Raw genomic sequence first — 17015 nt, forward strand, 5'->3', positions numbered from 1 at the left:
AAGTCAGAATCCTATCAGACTACTTGGCCCTTATCTTATGGATTAGTATTGTTTTTATTTTCAATGCTGTAAGTGAGATGAAATATTTTACAGTCTTTTCAGGCTTTAAAATCCTCAACTTGGCCCTGGCAGTCTGAAGAAATGAAGGCTCAGAGAAGTCAACTGACTTTCTTAACAGCACACCACACTTCAGTGGCAGAGCTAGGACTAGAACCTGGATATCATAACACCTGGTCCAGAGTTCTCTCCACTATATGACTGTGCCCTCACCTGTTTTGAGAATTATTTTCACAGTCCTTGTGGAAGGGCAGTTGTGTCACCTGATAGTGGCTCCCTGGCCACAACTGCTAAGTCGCTTCAGTCGTGTCCGACTCTGTGCGATCCCATAGACAGCAGCCCACCAGGGTCCCCTGTCCCTGGGATTCTCCAGGCAAGAACACCGAAGTGGGTTGCCATTTCCTTCTCCAATGCATGAAAGTGAAAAGTGAAAGTGCTGTCGCTCAGTCGTGTCCGACTCTTAGCGACCCCATGGACTGCAGCCTACCAGGCTCCTCCATCCATGGGATTTTCCAGGCAAGAGTACTGGAGTGGGGTGCCGTTGCCTTCTCCGCCTGGCCACAACAGTGGACACCAAATCCAGACTGGGTTTGGATTTGGGTTCTCTTTTCTGGAAAGTTGAAATTAAGAAGACCTTGATTTCTTTTAATGTGGACTTTAAAATGGGAATTCATAAGAAGCAAGCTGAGGGGAGGAAAAATTTGTCTTTTTTAAAAATAAGAGACCAAGTTGAGAGATCAGATGATTCAAAAGAGAGAGAGAGCTGGAGAGAGGAGCTATTTTGATTTCTGACAGCTTTCTAGTTCTTGATTCTTGTTCCTCGTGGGGAACTGCCTCCGGTTTACATGCAATAACCATGATATTCATGTAATTTAGTATACTTATGGCTAGAAGAAATAGAAATCCGGATTGGCTTAAACAATAAAAAAATGTGTTAACTTCTTTAACAAGAAGTGTGGCACTTCCCTGGTGATCCAGTGGTTAAGACTCTGAGCTCCCAGGACAGGGGGCACAGGTTTGATCCTTGGTTAGGGAACTAAGATCCCACATGCCTTGTGGGATGTCCAAAAAGAAAAAAAAAAAACAACCCACCAAAAACAAGAAGTGTGGAACCAAGGTAGATTTCAGGTATGCTATGACTGGAGTTCCAGTGATACTGTTCTGCAGTTCTCTTTAGGCTCCCCCCTGTATAGCGTGTTGGCTTTGAGCTCACATTTCCTTCCCTTATGGTTACAGGAGGGCTGCCAGCAACAGCAGGGCAACATGCTTCCTTGTTCCCATCTGTGGAGCTAGAAAAAAAGCATCTCCTCTCCAGCCCTGGCCTGTAAGCCCTTCCTTTCTGTCTGCCTCGGCCACTGTCAGTTATGTGCCAGTTCCTGGGCCAGTTGCAATCTCCAGGAGAATGCTATGCACAAACTGGCTTACAATTAGCTTCCAGGTTCAATGATTGGCAAGGAGGATGGGATAGCTGTGAGGGGCTAAGAGTAATTGAGAGTGATCCTGGAGATGTGTACGAAAATCAATTTCTCCTGGCCACATAGTCTGAATGGGAAAGGGATGGTTACCTGAACAAATTGGGATCTTTTTGGAGGGAGGAAGGGGAACAGATGCTGGAGAGGAAAGAAAAAATCACTTTGAGTTATTTCAGGTGGGCTTCTGATCCCTTGTCAAAGAGTCATTTGGACAATCAGCTTCCTGGTCTGTGGCCAAATGCCTTTGCCTAGACCCTCTGCAGCCTGATTCTAATTTCCTCCTCCATTCTGTAGATGCTGCTATCGCCAACACTTCTCACCACTGGCTCATCATTTTGGCAAGTTGGCATCTCACTCTGCTCCAAGCCCCACTGATGGAGCTGAAGATCCCTTTAGCAGAATTGATTCTGGCATGTTCTAATTTAAAAAGCCTTGCACTTCTCTGCATGGAGGCTGCTGAAATCTGTGCCCATAAAGGCAGAGAGAGTAAATTCTTCTGAGGAAAGCCTATTTTTAACAAGTCCTGAACCTAATTGAACTTAATCATTTTTCAGTCGTTGACACTTGAAATTATGAGTCATTGGGCTATGTATGGAGCCGAGGGCTAGAGCAGCCCTTTAAATATCAGAGAGATGGTAGATACCAGCTACCAGAACTTCTCAGGGTTGGAGCTTTGAATTCACTCAAAATTGTGATGAAGCATGAGTCTCTAGAGACAGCTCTTGGTTCAAATCCTGGATCCTCCACTAACTGTAAAAGTCATTCTGTTTCTCTGAGCCTCGATTTCCTCATCTGTAAAGTGAGGCTGGTAACACTTGTCCGAAAACACTTTGTGTGAGTCATCCAGGCCTAACATGAAGCTGCTTATGATCTTTATTTATTCTAATTTTTATTAATATTCATGTTTTCTTGCAGAGATGTCAGTGTGTTTGATTTTGACATGTTGCCCAAATCTCATTTGTAATATACACTGTCCCACTAACTTCCCTCACGGTTACATGGTTGCCAGCAACATCAGAGGCAACATGTTTCCTTGTGCACCAAAGTACCTTTCTGAAATCCCAAACACAGTAACTTCTAAAACACATCTTGTCCCAAGAGTTTAGGGATAAGAGAATGGAGAGCTAAGTGAGACTGAGCTACCATTCACTCAAGTGGCTGGAGGTAAGGTGGAAATCACAGGCATCAAAATTACCCTGCTGCTGCTGCTGCTGCTGCTGCTAAGTCGCTTCAGTCGTGTCCGACTCTGTGCACCCTAGAAACCCAGTAATCGGTTCCCTTCAGCACTGTGGCTGCTTCTTGAGTTTAGCCTCAGAGGAAGTGGTTGGCTTGTATTTCAGGGCCATTTGTATGAAGAAATGTTTATCTTTGAACAATCAAACGCAGTTAGGCCAGTGAAAAATGCTGACCATCCTATGGTGCTGGTCATAGGTAAACAGGATCAGACTGGGGTTCCCCATGTTAAGCTCACAGAGGATGAGGGTGGGTGCTCCTGAAGAAAATTGATGGACGAATTCCCCTGCACCTGTGGGTATTTGTTTCCAAAGCAGGAAGATTTAGGTTCCTTTGTGTTTGTGTATGTAAAGTATGCACCCAGTAGGATTGCTGTAAGGACGTCGAATGTGAGGCAGGAGAAGATTCGTGTGAATAAGAGAGGACATTGGAGCTTGAATGGCGGTGTGAGTGGCCAAGTCACGGAAGGATAGCGGTCATTGAGTCAAGCAGTGCTGTGAGGGTTCAATTAGTCAGTAAGGGGTGTCTCCAGGGAGAGTGTCGCTACCCTTCTTGCCCTCCCCCAAAACCCCTTCCTCTGATCGGCTGTTCTGCTTCTCACTTAAGGACCCTGCACCCTCCCAGCACCTTCCAGGGCAGAACGTCCGTCTGTGGGAGTCACAAAGGCGCCGTTCCAGGGGTCCGAGAACGCCCGGACCTGGGGCTGGGGGCGGCGCGGTCCAGCACAGCGGTGCAGCTAGCAGTTCTCCCAGCGCGGTCCGACACGCAGCTGCGGCCGTCGGACACGCGGTGGGAGCGGGCCTGAAGGCCGCCGCTGGTGAGTTTCTCTGCGCTTGCAGCCGCGCCTGCTGCGTCACAGCGCTCCCTGCTGGGGAAATCAGATACCTGGTGGCTGCCCCTGGCCCCCGACTTTAGAGGTTTAGCTGCCCCTAAACTTGGAAAATATCCTGGCCCCCCTCAATTAAACGTCAATAAATTACAGTGTGTAAAATAACTCCAAGAAAGCCCAACAAACTTTCACTCCCCCCAAAAACTGTCCCAATTTTAAAAAATTTGTGTTCTGCACCCTGCTTAGTGCTGCAAGCATATGTTTTAACATTCTAACAGGTTATGCAGCCTTGACTTAATTTTGGTAGGATCCTTCTCTCTCAGACTTGGCATTTATAATCCACATAGTAGACTGTCCAAGGGGCCCTGCAGAGCCCTTCCAGGGGGGAGTCAGGATTTTCTTTTAAGGGCAGATTGTTAAAATTCAGCAGCAGAGGAGTCTGCCCCCTCTACCTCAGCTAATTAAATATTAGACAATTAAGTCTCCACCCACTAGGAGACTTCATTCATTCCAATAGTATTTGCTAAGAGCTAATCATGTGCCCAGGATTACAGATACTGTAGTGGGTAGACTGAGGTCCAGGGAGCTGGAGGCACTTTCATGATGCTCCCTGACCTGGACCTCTGGATTTGCTGACACTTTCCACCACATGGGCAGCTTTGAGATTCCTCCCAAGAACTGCATACTCAGAGTCCTGCTGGCTCCCAATACAGGAAATGTGGAAATTGAGGGGAGGAGGAGGTAGGCAATGGGGAGGAATAGAGCCTGTAGCCAGGAGAGAGAGAGCATGACCCACATTCACATTTTAAAACACTGCCTGCTAACCAGAACTGAAGGCAGGTTGAATTTGCCCCGTGGGCCTTGAGTTTGAGAACCCTGACCAAAACGGTGGTGTGCCGGGGCCAGGACACCCTTCAGGGCTCTCTGAAGTCCAAGCTGTGTGAATGAGGGCGGATCTCTTCCCAGGGAGCAGAGTGGGCCCAGCCCAGAGGGCACAGAAAGGTCTGTGTTGGCGTCTAGAAGCTGGAGAAAAGCCAGTGTCCCAGGAGGAGCCTGGTTCTGTGTGTGTGTGTGTGTGTGTGTGTGTGTGTGTGTGTGTGTGTGTGTGTGTATCAGCCAAAAGGTAGAAGATGATGGAGTCTCCAGTTCTTGGGGGAAAACACACAACCAATTAGCTCAAGGGCAAGATAAACTGATACTTAAAAATCATGATTCACAGGCAAGTTACATTCATCAGGCACCTATTACGTGCCAGGCTCTGCACAGAGAGCTTTATATACATTATTTTGTACTGAGCATGTGGGTGAGTATCTCCATTTGACAGATGAGGAGACTGAAGATCAGAGAGAGAAATCACATTGTCAGTGAATGTCAGATATCCTTTAGTCATACTTTTAGAAAGGTGCATTATAGATCCACTTAGGATCAAAAGTCTTTAGATATAGAAAAGCTCCTGGACCATATGAAATTGGAGCTGTACAAAATTCTATAATTTAAGGAGGTCCTAAAGTGAGTATCCCTTACCCAAATCTTTTCAGTCTAATAAATCCTGCTATAATAGCCTCTAGGCCTACCTTGAGGGCTCTTCCAAAAATAACCAAGCTATAGAACTTTAGTCTTTACTCTAATTCCTTGTCTGTGGAAATTTTCCAGAAATAGATATTTTCCTTCAGCTGTGATTTACCAAAATTCAGTTAGTCTCCAAACCCTCTAGAAACCCCCATATTAGGGAAATGTCAAAGGTCCAATAGTCTCAGTCACTACTGTCTTGTCACCCAGCAGCTAGAGAATCATTTTCAAGGTAGTGTGTCATGTAAGGCAGGAATGCTGTAGGCTGCAATGAAGAAAATACTTGATAAGGATACCTTAAACAGCAGTGACACTTAACTCTTTCTCTTAACAAGAAGCCAAGAGGTAGGCTGTTCTAAGAATGGGACAGTGGCAAACAGTGTCAGTGAGGACCTAAATTTCTCCCCATATTTCTTCTTAGCTCTCTTTAGTGTGACAGTGATATTTCTCCTCATGGTCACAGGATGGTTGCTCCAGCACCAATTATCATTCTTTCACAATAATTTCCAAAAACAAAAGAAAGGGGAATATGGACAAGCTCTTTTTGTCATTAAGGAATAGGAATAGACTTCTGAAGTCTCATTGGCCAGATCTGGGTCACATGCTCATCTTTTGACCAATCATTGACAAAGGGAAATAGGGTTACTAGGATTAGTGGGAACCAATCATGATTCATCCTCTAGAACTGGGCACATTGAGGAGGGACAAAATCAGAGTCCTGTTAAGAAGAACTTAGGCTGTTCTAAGAGTCATGCTAGCTCTATAGCTAGCTCCTATAACCAAGATATTCCCACATTTCATTGGCTTAACATAATAGAAATTAATTTCTTTTTTTGGTAACAGTCCAATGAGGATGTTCATGGTTGGCAGGTGACTTCTTCCACAAGTTGGTTTAGGGGACCTGTCTTGTGGCTCTGCCCATCTGGAGTTGCACTTCCCATAAATGTCAGAGTGGGGAAGAGAAGATGGAAATGTCACATCCACATCTTAAAGTCATGGTCTGGAAGGGACACATCTCTCTGCTCACATCCATGGGTGAGAATTCATAGGCCTGCATGGATTCAGGAGGAGTTGGGAAGTATAAGCCCTGGTCAGGCAGCTACCGTGGCAACAATTCTTCATGAAGGAGAAGTGGTTGTTGGGAGACAATTACCTCATCTCTTAAAGGCTGATCTTCTTACATCCCTGCTTTTAAGGAACATCCTAGCTTTTCCAAACCTCTTGGCTCTTCCCAGTGGGTGCTGCGATCTATACTAGAGCACACACCTGTCTCTGAACACTCCTTTTATTCACTTGCTGCTCAGCCTTCGCTCAGGCACTTCTCTTTACCCCAATTTCTTCCCCACTTTTCTTCTCTGCATGGTGAACTCCTATTAATCCTTCAAAACCTAAATTGAAAATCATCTTCTTTGTGCACCTTTACCCACTGTTTTACCTAGGGCAGGGTTCATAGCACCTTGAAGATTGACTTACACCTGAATTCCCTACAATATTTAGCACAGAGTAGCCTCTTAGTTTCAGAGAAGGAAATGGCAACCCACTCCAGTGTTCTTGCCTGGAGAATCCCAGGGATGGCAGAGCCTGGTGGGCTGCTGTCTGTGGGGTCGCACAGAGTTGGACACGACTGAAGCAACTTAGCAGCAGCATCAGCAGCCTCTTAATTTGTGTGCTAAAGAGATTTACTTACTTCAGGCATGAGAACTCATTTGGTTGCAAGCAACAGAAAACTCATTTTGGATTATTTTAAGTGAATATGCTGATTCATGTAATTGGACATGACCCAGAGTATCTTCAGGCTTGGCTATATCCAGGGCCTCAAGTGATTCCCCCAAGGTCAAATTTCTCTTGAGTTTGTCTTCTGTCCTCCAAGATAGCTTTATTCTTAGGCTCCCTGAAGAGTTGCCAGCCACTCGCAACCTCATTCACATAGGTTAAAGTACGGCAGGAAACAATTTCTCTCTTCCTGAATGTGCAAGCTTTAATTCCACCATTTATTCTGCTTGGGGTCATGACCTATCACGGAATTGATCACTCAGGCCAAGGCCTTGAGATTATGCAGATTAGCCAGGGGTCTGGCACTATGATTGGCCCATCCAGAGTCACAGGTTCCAATCTGGAAATGACCAGGAGTGAGGGAGGGTGTGGCTTCCTACTGGAAATTCCAGGTATTGCAACAGGAGGCAGAGGAATGCTGGATGCCCCATAAGCCCACATAAAGATTTTTTATGCTGAACTGTCATCATATGAAAAGACCCGCATCACACCATTTACTGCGTTCTTACTTTGTGCCTGGTTTAGTGCCTTGCATACTGAACAACCTGAAATGGCTTCTAGAATTTCTCCTATTTTCCAGATGAGGAAACCAAGGCCCAGAAACCTGAAATGACTTGTCCAAAGTTAACAAGTGGCCAAGGAGGGAATTTTTGCTGAGATTTGATGGTTGATACAGCAATGCTTTAAACTACTGCACTGTAGGACCCTTCAGTGGATGGCGGAGCTCAGAGTTTCTAGTTTAGGAATTTAGTTCCTGAAGTCTGGAAGTTGGGGTGCAGTGGATATTACAGCCCCATGGGGTTCATAGGGTTAGCATTGTTCCCGCCTCTGAATACCTAATGCCTCTCAGTACCACTGGCTCCTGCTTTTAAAAGTGAGGGGAGGTTATCCTCACAGCTGAAGCTGGGTGAATTTCGATGTAACCCCATCAGAGGACACACTGCCTTGATGCCATTTTGCCCCTCTTCTTTGGGAACACAGGGAGCAAGAGGGTAACCAACATGCCAGAACCATCTGCCTGGCTCCTAATAATAAATTGTGAGAGGAACAGGTTTCAGGAAAACATTGCTTAAAAAAAAAGCCTCTTCTCACACCCGGGCAGCCATCTGTCGTGTCCTCCTCTGGTGCCAAACTGTGGGAGGAGGGAGAGGGTGCTGCTGGGTCCGGCCCCACCAGCAGGGGTGGCTCACAAGTTTTCTTTGTTTTGCCACTCTGGACAGGGCATTGCAGAGAGAGAGAGGAGCACTTGCTGGCATTGACCTCCCTTGGGTACGGTGTCTGAGGAGAGGAAAAGCACAATTCCTTCAAGATGCCAACGGTGGGTAATAGCTCCTATATAGAGAGGGTTTACTGTGGGGTTAGGCATTGTGCTGTCCACTAAACACATATTAGCTTATGGAATCTTGACAGCAAATCTGTGTGCACCCATTTTATCGATGAAAGACTGGAGACTCAGATGTTAAGTGACTCACCCAAGGTCACACAGCAAGGCCACCTCTTCAGTATGTAATAATGAGGCCCAGCCTCCTCTCCACCTCAGCAACCCAGGGCAGGTTTTACATGTAATGCACAAGCAGTTGACGTCACCCAAGGGTGGTCTTTCAACTCTAGCTCTGCCCCAAGCACCCTTCTTGCCCTCCATCCTTGAGTTGAAATGTGGGCTTTTCTAGTCACCTAACCTGTTGCTTAATACCCACCCTGTCTCACCCAGAAGAAGCACAGGAGAAAAGACCCTGAAAGTTCCCAGGAACCTTCAGAGAAGACCAAAGGGCAGCTGGTTGAGGGGGAGCTTCGGAAGCTGAGGCAGCAGTTCCGGAAGATGGTGGACAGTCGGAAGTCCTTTAACTTCCGCTCCCAGCAGAAGATCATGAACCAGCAGTAAGTGATGGTCAGAGAAAATCTGGGGTTTTGGTTTCATGGGGCTTGCCTTCTGATGTGGCCTCTGGGGCATGGACCCATTTGGGATAGCTTCATTGGGGAAAGGAGATATATTCTCAGAGTTCAGGGTGTCTTGGGGACCCCAAGGGGAGCAGAGCACCCATGTTTCAGGGAAGGACCCAAACTAGAAGCCATTGCTGGTTCCTGTTTCTTTCATCACATGGGTTTTGTTCTTCCTTTTCTTGATCTCATCTGTTGCTGGTGGGAGATGGCTTCCTTCAATTCTTGAGCTACCAAGGGCCACACAGAGAGACTGTCCTTAATCAATTCCAGAATTCTGAGAATCCATCCCAGAATTCTCAGGACAGGGAGAATCTGATTGTCTCAGCTTGGGTCTGGTGTCTGCTTCTGGCCCAATCAGCTGTGGTCTGGGGGTTGAACTATAGGACAGAAAATAGCTATGGGTATCCCCAGCGGTTCTAGCAGTGAAGGTGGGGAGTTCCCAGAGAAGGGGAAATCACCCGGCAGTGGATACCCCAAAGGACATTTCCTGTTTGTGTGACCTTTTGGGATCTTCAAGACTGAATATTTGAAATTGAGTTGCCCGAGAAATTATACATAGTTTTCCCTGGGCAACAGAAAGGTGTTCTCGGGGTTTGAAGAAGCAAACGTTAAACAGGCATTCTTAGATTCCGTCCAAGGAAAGGTGGTTCGTTAACTACATCTAAAATGTTTATACAGGCAGTAACTGCCTCTTAGTAGAAAGAAAATTTGACTGTTAGATGATGTGCGAAGTTCAGAGGCTAGAGGAGTTCTTTAGATTTTCCAAGGTTTGGCTTACTCAGAGCCACTGTTGGTCAGTATGAGATCACTCCATGAATTAGAAAAAGGCACCCTTTTTTCAAGATTCTTTACTGCCATCTGTTGGAAACGTCATTGTTATGTAGAGATTTTGTTAAAACACGACCAAAGATGCTTACTCCTTGGAAGAAAAGTTATGACCAACCTAGACAGCATATTGAAAAGCAGAGATGTTACTTTGTCAACAAACATCCATCTAGTCAAGGCTATGGTTTTTCCAATGGTCATGTATGAAAGTGAGAGTTGGACTATAAAGAAAGCTGAGTGCCGAAGAATTGATGCTTTTGAACTGTGGTGTTGGAAAAGACTCTTGAGAGTACCTTGGACTGCGAGGAGATCCAACCAGTCCATCCTAAAGGAGATCAGTCCTGAATATTCATTGGAAGGACTGATGCTGAAGCTGAAACTCCAGTACTTTGGCCACCTGATGTGAACAGCTGACTCATTTGAAAAGACCCTGATGCTGGGAAAGATTGAGGGCAGGAGGAGAAGGGGACGACAGAGGATGAGATGGTTGGATGGCATCACTGATTCGATGGACATGGGTTTGGGTGGACTCCGGGAGTTAGTGATGGACAGGGAGGCCTGGTGTGCTGTGGTTCATGGGGTCGCAAAGAGTCGAACATGACTGAGCGACTGAACTGAATGAACTATCTCTCAGAAAAGTACAATAAATCCGCAAATCGGTGATATGTTTTCAAGTAGGTGGTGCTCCCTTGGGCTGTGCAGTCCATAGCCTGCACTTCTGTGCCTGGTGATCTTGATTCACAGTCTGTCCTTGGTGTGGGCATCAGGGAATGCCTACTTCCTGGTGTGTCTTCAGTTTTTCTTGAATCTTTCTTACTCTTCTGCATCCTGCTCTACCCTACTTCAGTCCATTTGATCTGGTTTCACTGTGATGGAACTGAAGCGGGGGAGGGGAGTGAAAGAGTAGACATAAACACCCTAAAATAGGAGGAAAATTGGGTTGAGGTAAGTGAGGTAGTTAGGGTACAATATTTAAGGAAGTGCTTTTCCCCAGTGCTGACCTTGCACCTATACCACCCTGAGAGTGAAGATCTCCTTAATTTTTGAAGCATCTCACTCCCCTCACTGCAGTCCCAGCCCTGCCTAAAGATGGACAAACCTTCCTTTTGCTTTTTTCTGACCTCACTACACCCTGAAAGCCTGGTGATAATCTTTGATGGATTATCCTGCTCTCTCTCTTTTTTCTCTGTACCTTTTCAAAGACCCCTCCCATGAGGGGCTTAAGAGGGGCAGAGAAGCCCCAAGGGCCAGGTTTAGAAGACAAGAGCTCTAGAACTAGGTGTGCTCTCTGGTGGTCCCTAGCAGCATGTGGCCATTTACATTGGTAATTAGTTACAATAAATAAAATTAGAAATTCAGTTCTTCAATTTCATCAGCCACATTTCAGGTGCTCAGTAGCCACATGTGCCTGGTGGATGCTATCAGACAGAGCAACTAGAGAACATTTCCATCACTGCAGAATAATCTACTGGACAGTGCTGCTTTAGAGCAGTAGTGGCTAGTGAGCCAAGTCTTACTGGCTGCCTGTTTTTATGAAGTTTTATTGGCACATAGCCACACCTATTCATTTTTGTGTTTCATATGGTTGCTCTGTTGAGTAGATGCAACAGAGGTCCTCTGGCCCACAAAACCTAAAATATTTACTCTTTACCATGCTATGAAAGTGCTGCACTCAATATGCTAGAAAATTTGGAAAACTCAGCAAAGTGGCTACAGGACTGGAAAAGGTCAGTTTTCATTCCAATCCCAAAGAAAGGCAATACCAAAGAATGCTCAAACTACCTCACAATTGCACTCATCTCACACGCTAGTAAAGTAATGCTCAAAATTCTCCAAGCCAGGCTTCAGCAATTCGTGAACCGTGAACTTCCAGATGTTCAAGCTGGTTTTAGAAAAGGCAGAGGAACCAGAGATCAAATTGCCAACATCCACTGGATCATGGAAAGAGCAAGAGAGTTCCAGAAAAACATCTATTTCTGCTTTATTGACTATGCCAAAGCCTTTGACTGTGTGGATCACAAGAAACTGTGGAAAATTCTGAAAGAGATGGGAATACTAGAGCACCTGACTTCCTCTTGAGAAACCTATATGCATGTCAGGAAGCAACAGTTAGAACTGGACATGGAACAACAGACTGGTTCCAAATAGGAAAAGGAGTACATCAAGGCTGTATATTGTCACCCTGCTTATTTAACTTATATGCAGAGTACATCATGAGAAATGCTGGGCTGGAAGAATCACAAGCTGGAATCATGATTGCTGGGGAAAATATTGATAACCTCAGATAAGCAGATGACACCACCCTTATGGCAGAATGTGAAGAGGAACTAAAAAGCCTCTTGATGAAAGTGAAAGTGGAAAGTGAAAAAGTTGGCTTAAAGCTCAACATTCAGAAAACTAAGATCATGGCATCCGGTCCCATCACTTCATGGGAAATAGATGGGGAAACAGTGGAAACAGTGGCAGACTTTAATTTTTTGGGCTCCAAAATCACTGCAGATGGTGACTGCAGCCATGAAATTAGAAGACGCTTACTCCTTGGAGGAAAAGTTATGACCAACCTAGATAGCATATGCAAAAGCAGAGACATTACTTTGCTGACTAAGGTCTGTCTAGTCAAGGCTATGGTTTTTCCAGTGGTCATGTATGGATGTGAGAGTTGGACTGTGAAGAAAGCTGAGCACCAAAGAATTGATGCTTTTGAACTGTGGTGTTGGAGAAGACTCTTGAGAGTCCCTTGGACTGCAAGGAGATCCAACCAGTCCATTCTGAAGGAGATCAGCCCTGGGATTTCTTTGGAAGGAATGATGCTAAAGCTGAAACTCCAGTACTTTGGCCACCTCATGTGAAGAGTTGACTCATTGGAAAAGACTCTGATGCTGGGAGGGATTGGGGGCAGGAGGAGAAGGGGATGACAGAGGATGAGATGGCTAGATGGCATCACAGACTCGATGGACGTGAGTCTGAGTGAACTCCGGGAGTTGGTGATGGACAGGGAGGCTTGGCATGCTGCGATTCACGGGGTCGCAAAGAGTCGGACACAACTGAGTGACTGAACTGAACTGAACCATTTATAGAAAAGTCTTTGCAGACCCTTTGCCCTTAATGTTCTTTACTGTTCTAGAGTGGTGCTTCCAAAACTTTAAAGTGCATAGAAGTCACTTGAGGATCTTGTTGCAAAGCAAATTCTGATTCAGTAGGTCCTGGGTTGGGACCTGAAATGCTTCATTTCTCCAAGCTTCCAAAGGACACTGAGGCAGCAAGCCTGCAAATCGCACTGAACAGTGGGAATAGGCTGCAAGGACTTTGCAAGAAATTTGGCCTTTGTGCCATTTCACATTGTTCAATTGCTGTGCAGTCACCCAAGCCTTCTTTTCTTTTCAAAATCTCCATTTGCCCACGTCCTTGACCCCCTCTCTTCTCCAGAGTAGACAAGGGAGAGAAAGAAGACTCATGTTAGCCAATTTCATAAATCATTAGCCCCTGAATAGAGGAGCTGGTGGGGGTTAGAGGTTCCTGTGCAGCTCTGTGTTGATTCACAGTCCAAAGATCCTGTCTGATGGGTTTGCCTGTCATTACCAGAGATAATTGGCTGGAAAGCTGGAAAAGAAGGTCTGCAAAATCAGACAGATGCCAGTGAGCTGCTGACAAAAGAAAACTTGGGGGCTCCCACCATGTCTAGGTAATGGGTTTTGACAGGCACAGCTGCAAATTGTTCTGAGGGAAAAAAAAAAAAAGGTATCACTCAGAGAAGGGTGCAGAGAAGTGGAAGTTGCAGTGAACTGGATCAGAGGTGATGTAAGTTCAGGACCTGGACTAGAGACCTTGTGTGAGTTCCTTCCAACTCGCTGGGTTGGGAAGTACCTCTCTGAGTCTCTTTTCAGGGTCAAGGGGCCTGGAGTGTCCGATCCAGGCAAAGCCAGGGGTTCAGGGTTAATCATGTGCTGCTTTCCCAACAGCAAGGAAATCAAGACCCTGCAGGAGGAGCAGGATGAGATCACCCTGCTTTTGAATCTCATCAAGTCCTCCAGGAACCTGGATCTCAATGAGAAAAACTACCTGGAACTGCGTTTCCTGCTGCAAACTAAGGAGGACTACGAGGCCCTGATTAAATCAATGAAACTGCTGTTGGCTGAACTGGATGAGAAGGTGTGGTCTTTCTCTTAAAGGGTTAACCAGAACACTGAGCAAGGGGAAGGAGTCGGGGCGGGGTACTCCCCACCATATCCTGCACTGCTGGCTTTTCTAAACCTGTCTCTACCACCATTGTAACCCCTAATCTCTCAGTTCCATTGATCCATTTCCCCACTGTTGTCTCCAGTGCCTCCCTATTAAACTCAGAATAAATGCCCAAATCCTTACTGTATCAGTCAGGAGAGGTTAGGTATGCTGCAGTAACAAACACTCCCTCTCCCCAACTCAGTGGTTTAAAACAACAAAGGTTTCTTTTTCGTACATGATTTATGGTCTATGGTGGATGGGCTAGGGGCTCTTAAATCCTCTCATCCTGGGGCCAGGCTGATGGGATAGCCCCCATCTTGGACATTGCCAGGGGTTGTGGTAGAAAAAAGTGAGATCCTGAGGGTCTCACCCTGGCAATTGAGTGCTCCAGTGTGTCACGTTGCTCATGACCCATTGACTCAAGACAGTCTACAAAACACATAAATACCCCCAGTGCCCATACCCATCCAAAAATAGTCAACTCTACCCATTCACAAAAGGACCTAGGAAGTGTAGTCCTCATGGGTCCAGAAAACAAAGAGCTAGAGACATTTGCTGGACAGCATTCATCCCTTACTGTGGTTTGAAAGTCCCTATGTGATCTAGCCCCTGCCTACCCTTTTAGGCTCATCCCATGTTATTCCTTTCTGAAGTCTTCTCACTCCAGCTGCAAAAGCCTTTCTCGCCGCACCCCCCCCCCCCCCCCCCCCGCTAAATAATGCTGCCTTTTCTCACCTCAGGGCCTTTGTGTATGCTGCCCCCAAATGCCTCACCCTAGTTGCTTATCTTTTTCTCAGCCTGCTGCTGCTGCTAAGTTGCTTCAGTCGTGTCCGATTCTGTGCGACCCCATAGATGGCAGCCCACCAGGCTCCCCTGTCCCTGGGATTCTCCAGGCAAGAACACTGGAGTGGGTTGCCATTTCCTTCTCCAGTGCATGAAAGTGAAAAGTGAAAGTGAAGTTGCTCCGTCATGTCCAACGCTTGGAGACTCCATGGACTGCAGGCTCCTCCGTCCATGGGGTATTCCAGGCAAGAGTACTGGAGTGGGTTACCATTGCTTTCTCCGTTTCTCAGCCTAAAGGTGACTTTCTCAGGTCTCAGGGAGGCCTTCTCTATGGCCTCTATCCAGTTTAAAGTATATCTCCCTGGTATTAGGTTCCTGGCCAGGAACAGATAGCACACTCAGTCAGGGTACTCAGAGAAGTAGGGCACTCTGGAACCTGGCGTAAATACCCCTACCTCCCTCGTCCTCTGGGCTCCATCCGCACTGGCTGCCTTTATGAACCCACACTGTTGCCTCTCATCTCTGCCTTTGCACATGCTGTTCCCTCTGCCTGGAGTGCTGGGCCCCATCCTCTCTGCTTGCGGGAGTCTTATTCATCCTTTGGGTCTCAGCTCAAATGCTGTTTATGCAGGATAGTTGTCCCTTCATTTTTCCCTGCTATGTGCCCCTTCTGTGTGTGTCCAAATTATCTTCTGTCTCCCCTCTCCTAGGGCTCAACATGCTTCCTGGGTTGTTTCCAGTCCTAGACTGTAGGTTCACTGAGGGCAGAAGCCACTCTGTCTTGGATACTGTCTTACCCCTGTTGTCTGGCATCAAGCAGTGGTCTGATAAACATTGATGAATGAGTGAATGAATGAATATATGAATGTATGAGAAGAAGGCAATAAACGTGAACAAAGAGGGAACTTCCCTGGTGGTCCAGTGATTAAGACTTCGCTTTCCAATGCAGATGGTGCAGGTTTGATCCCTGGTTGGAGAGTTAAAATCCCACATGCCTTGCGGTCAAAAAACCAAAACATTAAAAAAAAAAAAAAAACCATAATATTGTAACAAATTCAATAAAGACTTTTAAAATGGTGCACATCAAAGGAAAAAAAAATGCTTTAAAAAGTGAACAAAGAAAAATTGCAAAAAGAAACAGGGATGTGGATTCTCAGAAACATTAGAAAAGGCGATTTAGTTTGCAAATCATCCAAAGAGTATGGCACTCACTGCCCAGCACAGAAACCTTCTTGGTCTAATTCCATCCCAGCTCCCAGGATCCCCTCCTGCTGTGTCCACCACACAGTGCCCAGAACTTTGTCCTTTCAAGGGGTCACTGGAGGTGAGGATACCACTGGGCTCTGCTTGGCCTCACAGAATAATTAATAAGCTGATGCCTTCCTGCTGGGCATCTTGTGTAGGCAATGCATTTCCCCTTCAGCTACAGGCTTTGGGTAATGTCTCCCATTGGGCTGAAGCCTAATTACTTTCAGCATCACAAAAGCAGTGTCTGACATAAAGGTGCCAAAGGGAATACAGCTCTGAATTTAGTCACAAGAGCTGATGCCATAACTTCCTTTGGCAAGGAGCTAGAGCCTGAGGACTCTAGGGGTCAGCTCAGGCAGGGACAGGCAGCCCTTCGGAGCTGCAGAGGCCACACCTGATATATAGGGGAGGACGCTACCCTCCCATAAATCAAAACAAGTCATTTGTTTTATATCAGAAGAGAGCTGGAGTGGGTTTGTGTTGAGGATGTTGCCTTGTGCATAGAACAGGAAAGGAGAGCCAAGTGCAAAAGGAACCTGGCTTGACTTGAACCTGACTTTGTCAGCACTGATGAAGCAATTTGATTTTGCTGTGAGGGAATTTGTAGGGGAGAGAGACAGTGTGTTCCAGCTAACGTCCAAACCTGGCTGATGTCAGTCATAAGCAGCATTTCTATACCTTGCCAGTTTTGTGCGAGATCCACTGGTTCCCTTGGTGTCTGATCTTCTGAGCCACTATCTTGCTTGAGAAATGTGTTGGGCTACAAGTAATGCAATTCCTGACTGGAAGCAGCTGGGAAAATAGAGGTTTGTTTTTCTCACATAATAAGATGTTCTACTGGAAATAGACCATCCTAGGGATGGTTTAGCAGCTCTACAATGATGGATTTTTATTTTTCTCTGTGACTCTCTTGGCCTCATGGTTACAAGATGGCCTGCCAAATAGCCATCTTGTATAATGGTATAATATACATTAGCTATTCCCTTCTCCAGTGGACCACATTCTGTCAGACCTCTCCACCATGACCCACCTGTCTTGGGTTGCCCTGCGGGCATGGCTTGGTT

The 17015-nt window shown here is 46.2% G+C and overlaps 1 protein-coding gene across 1 annotated transcript in view; it reads left to right on the forward strand.

The window, feature by feature from the left end:
* Positions 1-8242: 8242 nt before the first annotated feature.
* The window catches only part of CCDC63 (coiled-coil domain containing 63), a 35205-nt gene continuing 26432 nt past the window's right edge, over positions 8243-17015 (forward strand). The window contains exons 1-3 of the mRNA XM_052654457.1: positions 8243-8251; positions 8645-8811; positions 13659-13848. Coding sequence (XP_052510417.1) covers positions 8243-8251; positions 8645-8811; positions 13659-13848 — 366 coding nt within the window. The remainder of the gene's footprint in view (positions 8252-8644; positions 8812-13658; positions 13849-17015) is intronic.

Source organism: Budorcas taxicolor, chromosome 17 (genome assembly GCF_023091745.1).
Source record: "Budorcas taxicolor isolate Tak-1 chromosome 17, Takin1.1, whole genome shotgun sequence".
NCBI classification, from domain to species: domain Eukaryota; kingdom Metazoa; phylum Chordata; class Mammalia; order Artiodactyla; family Bovidae; genus Budorcas; species Budorcas taxicolor.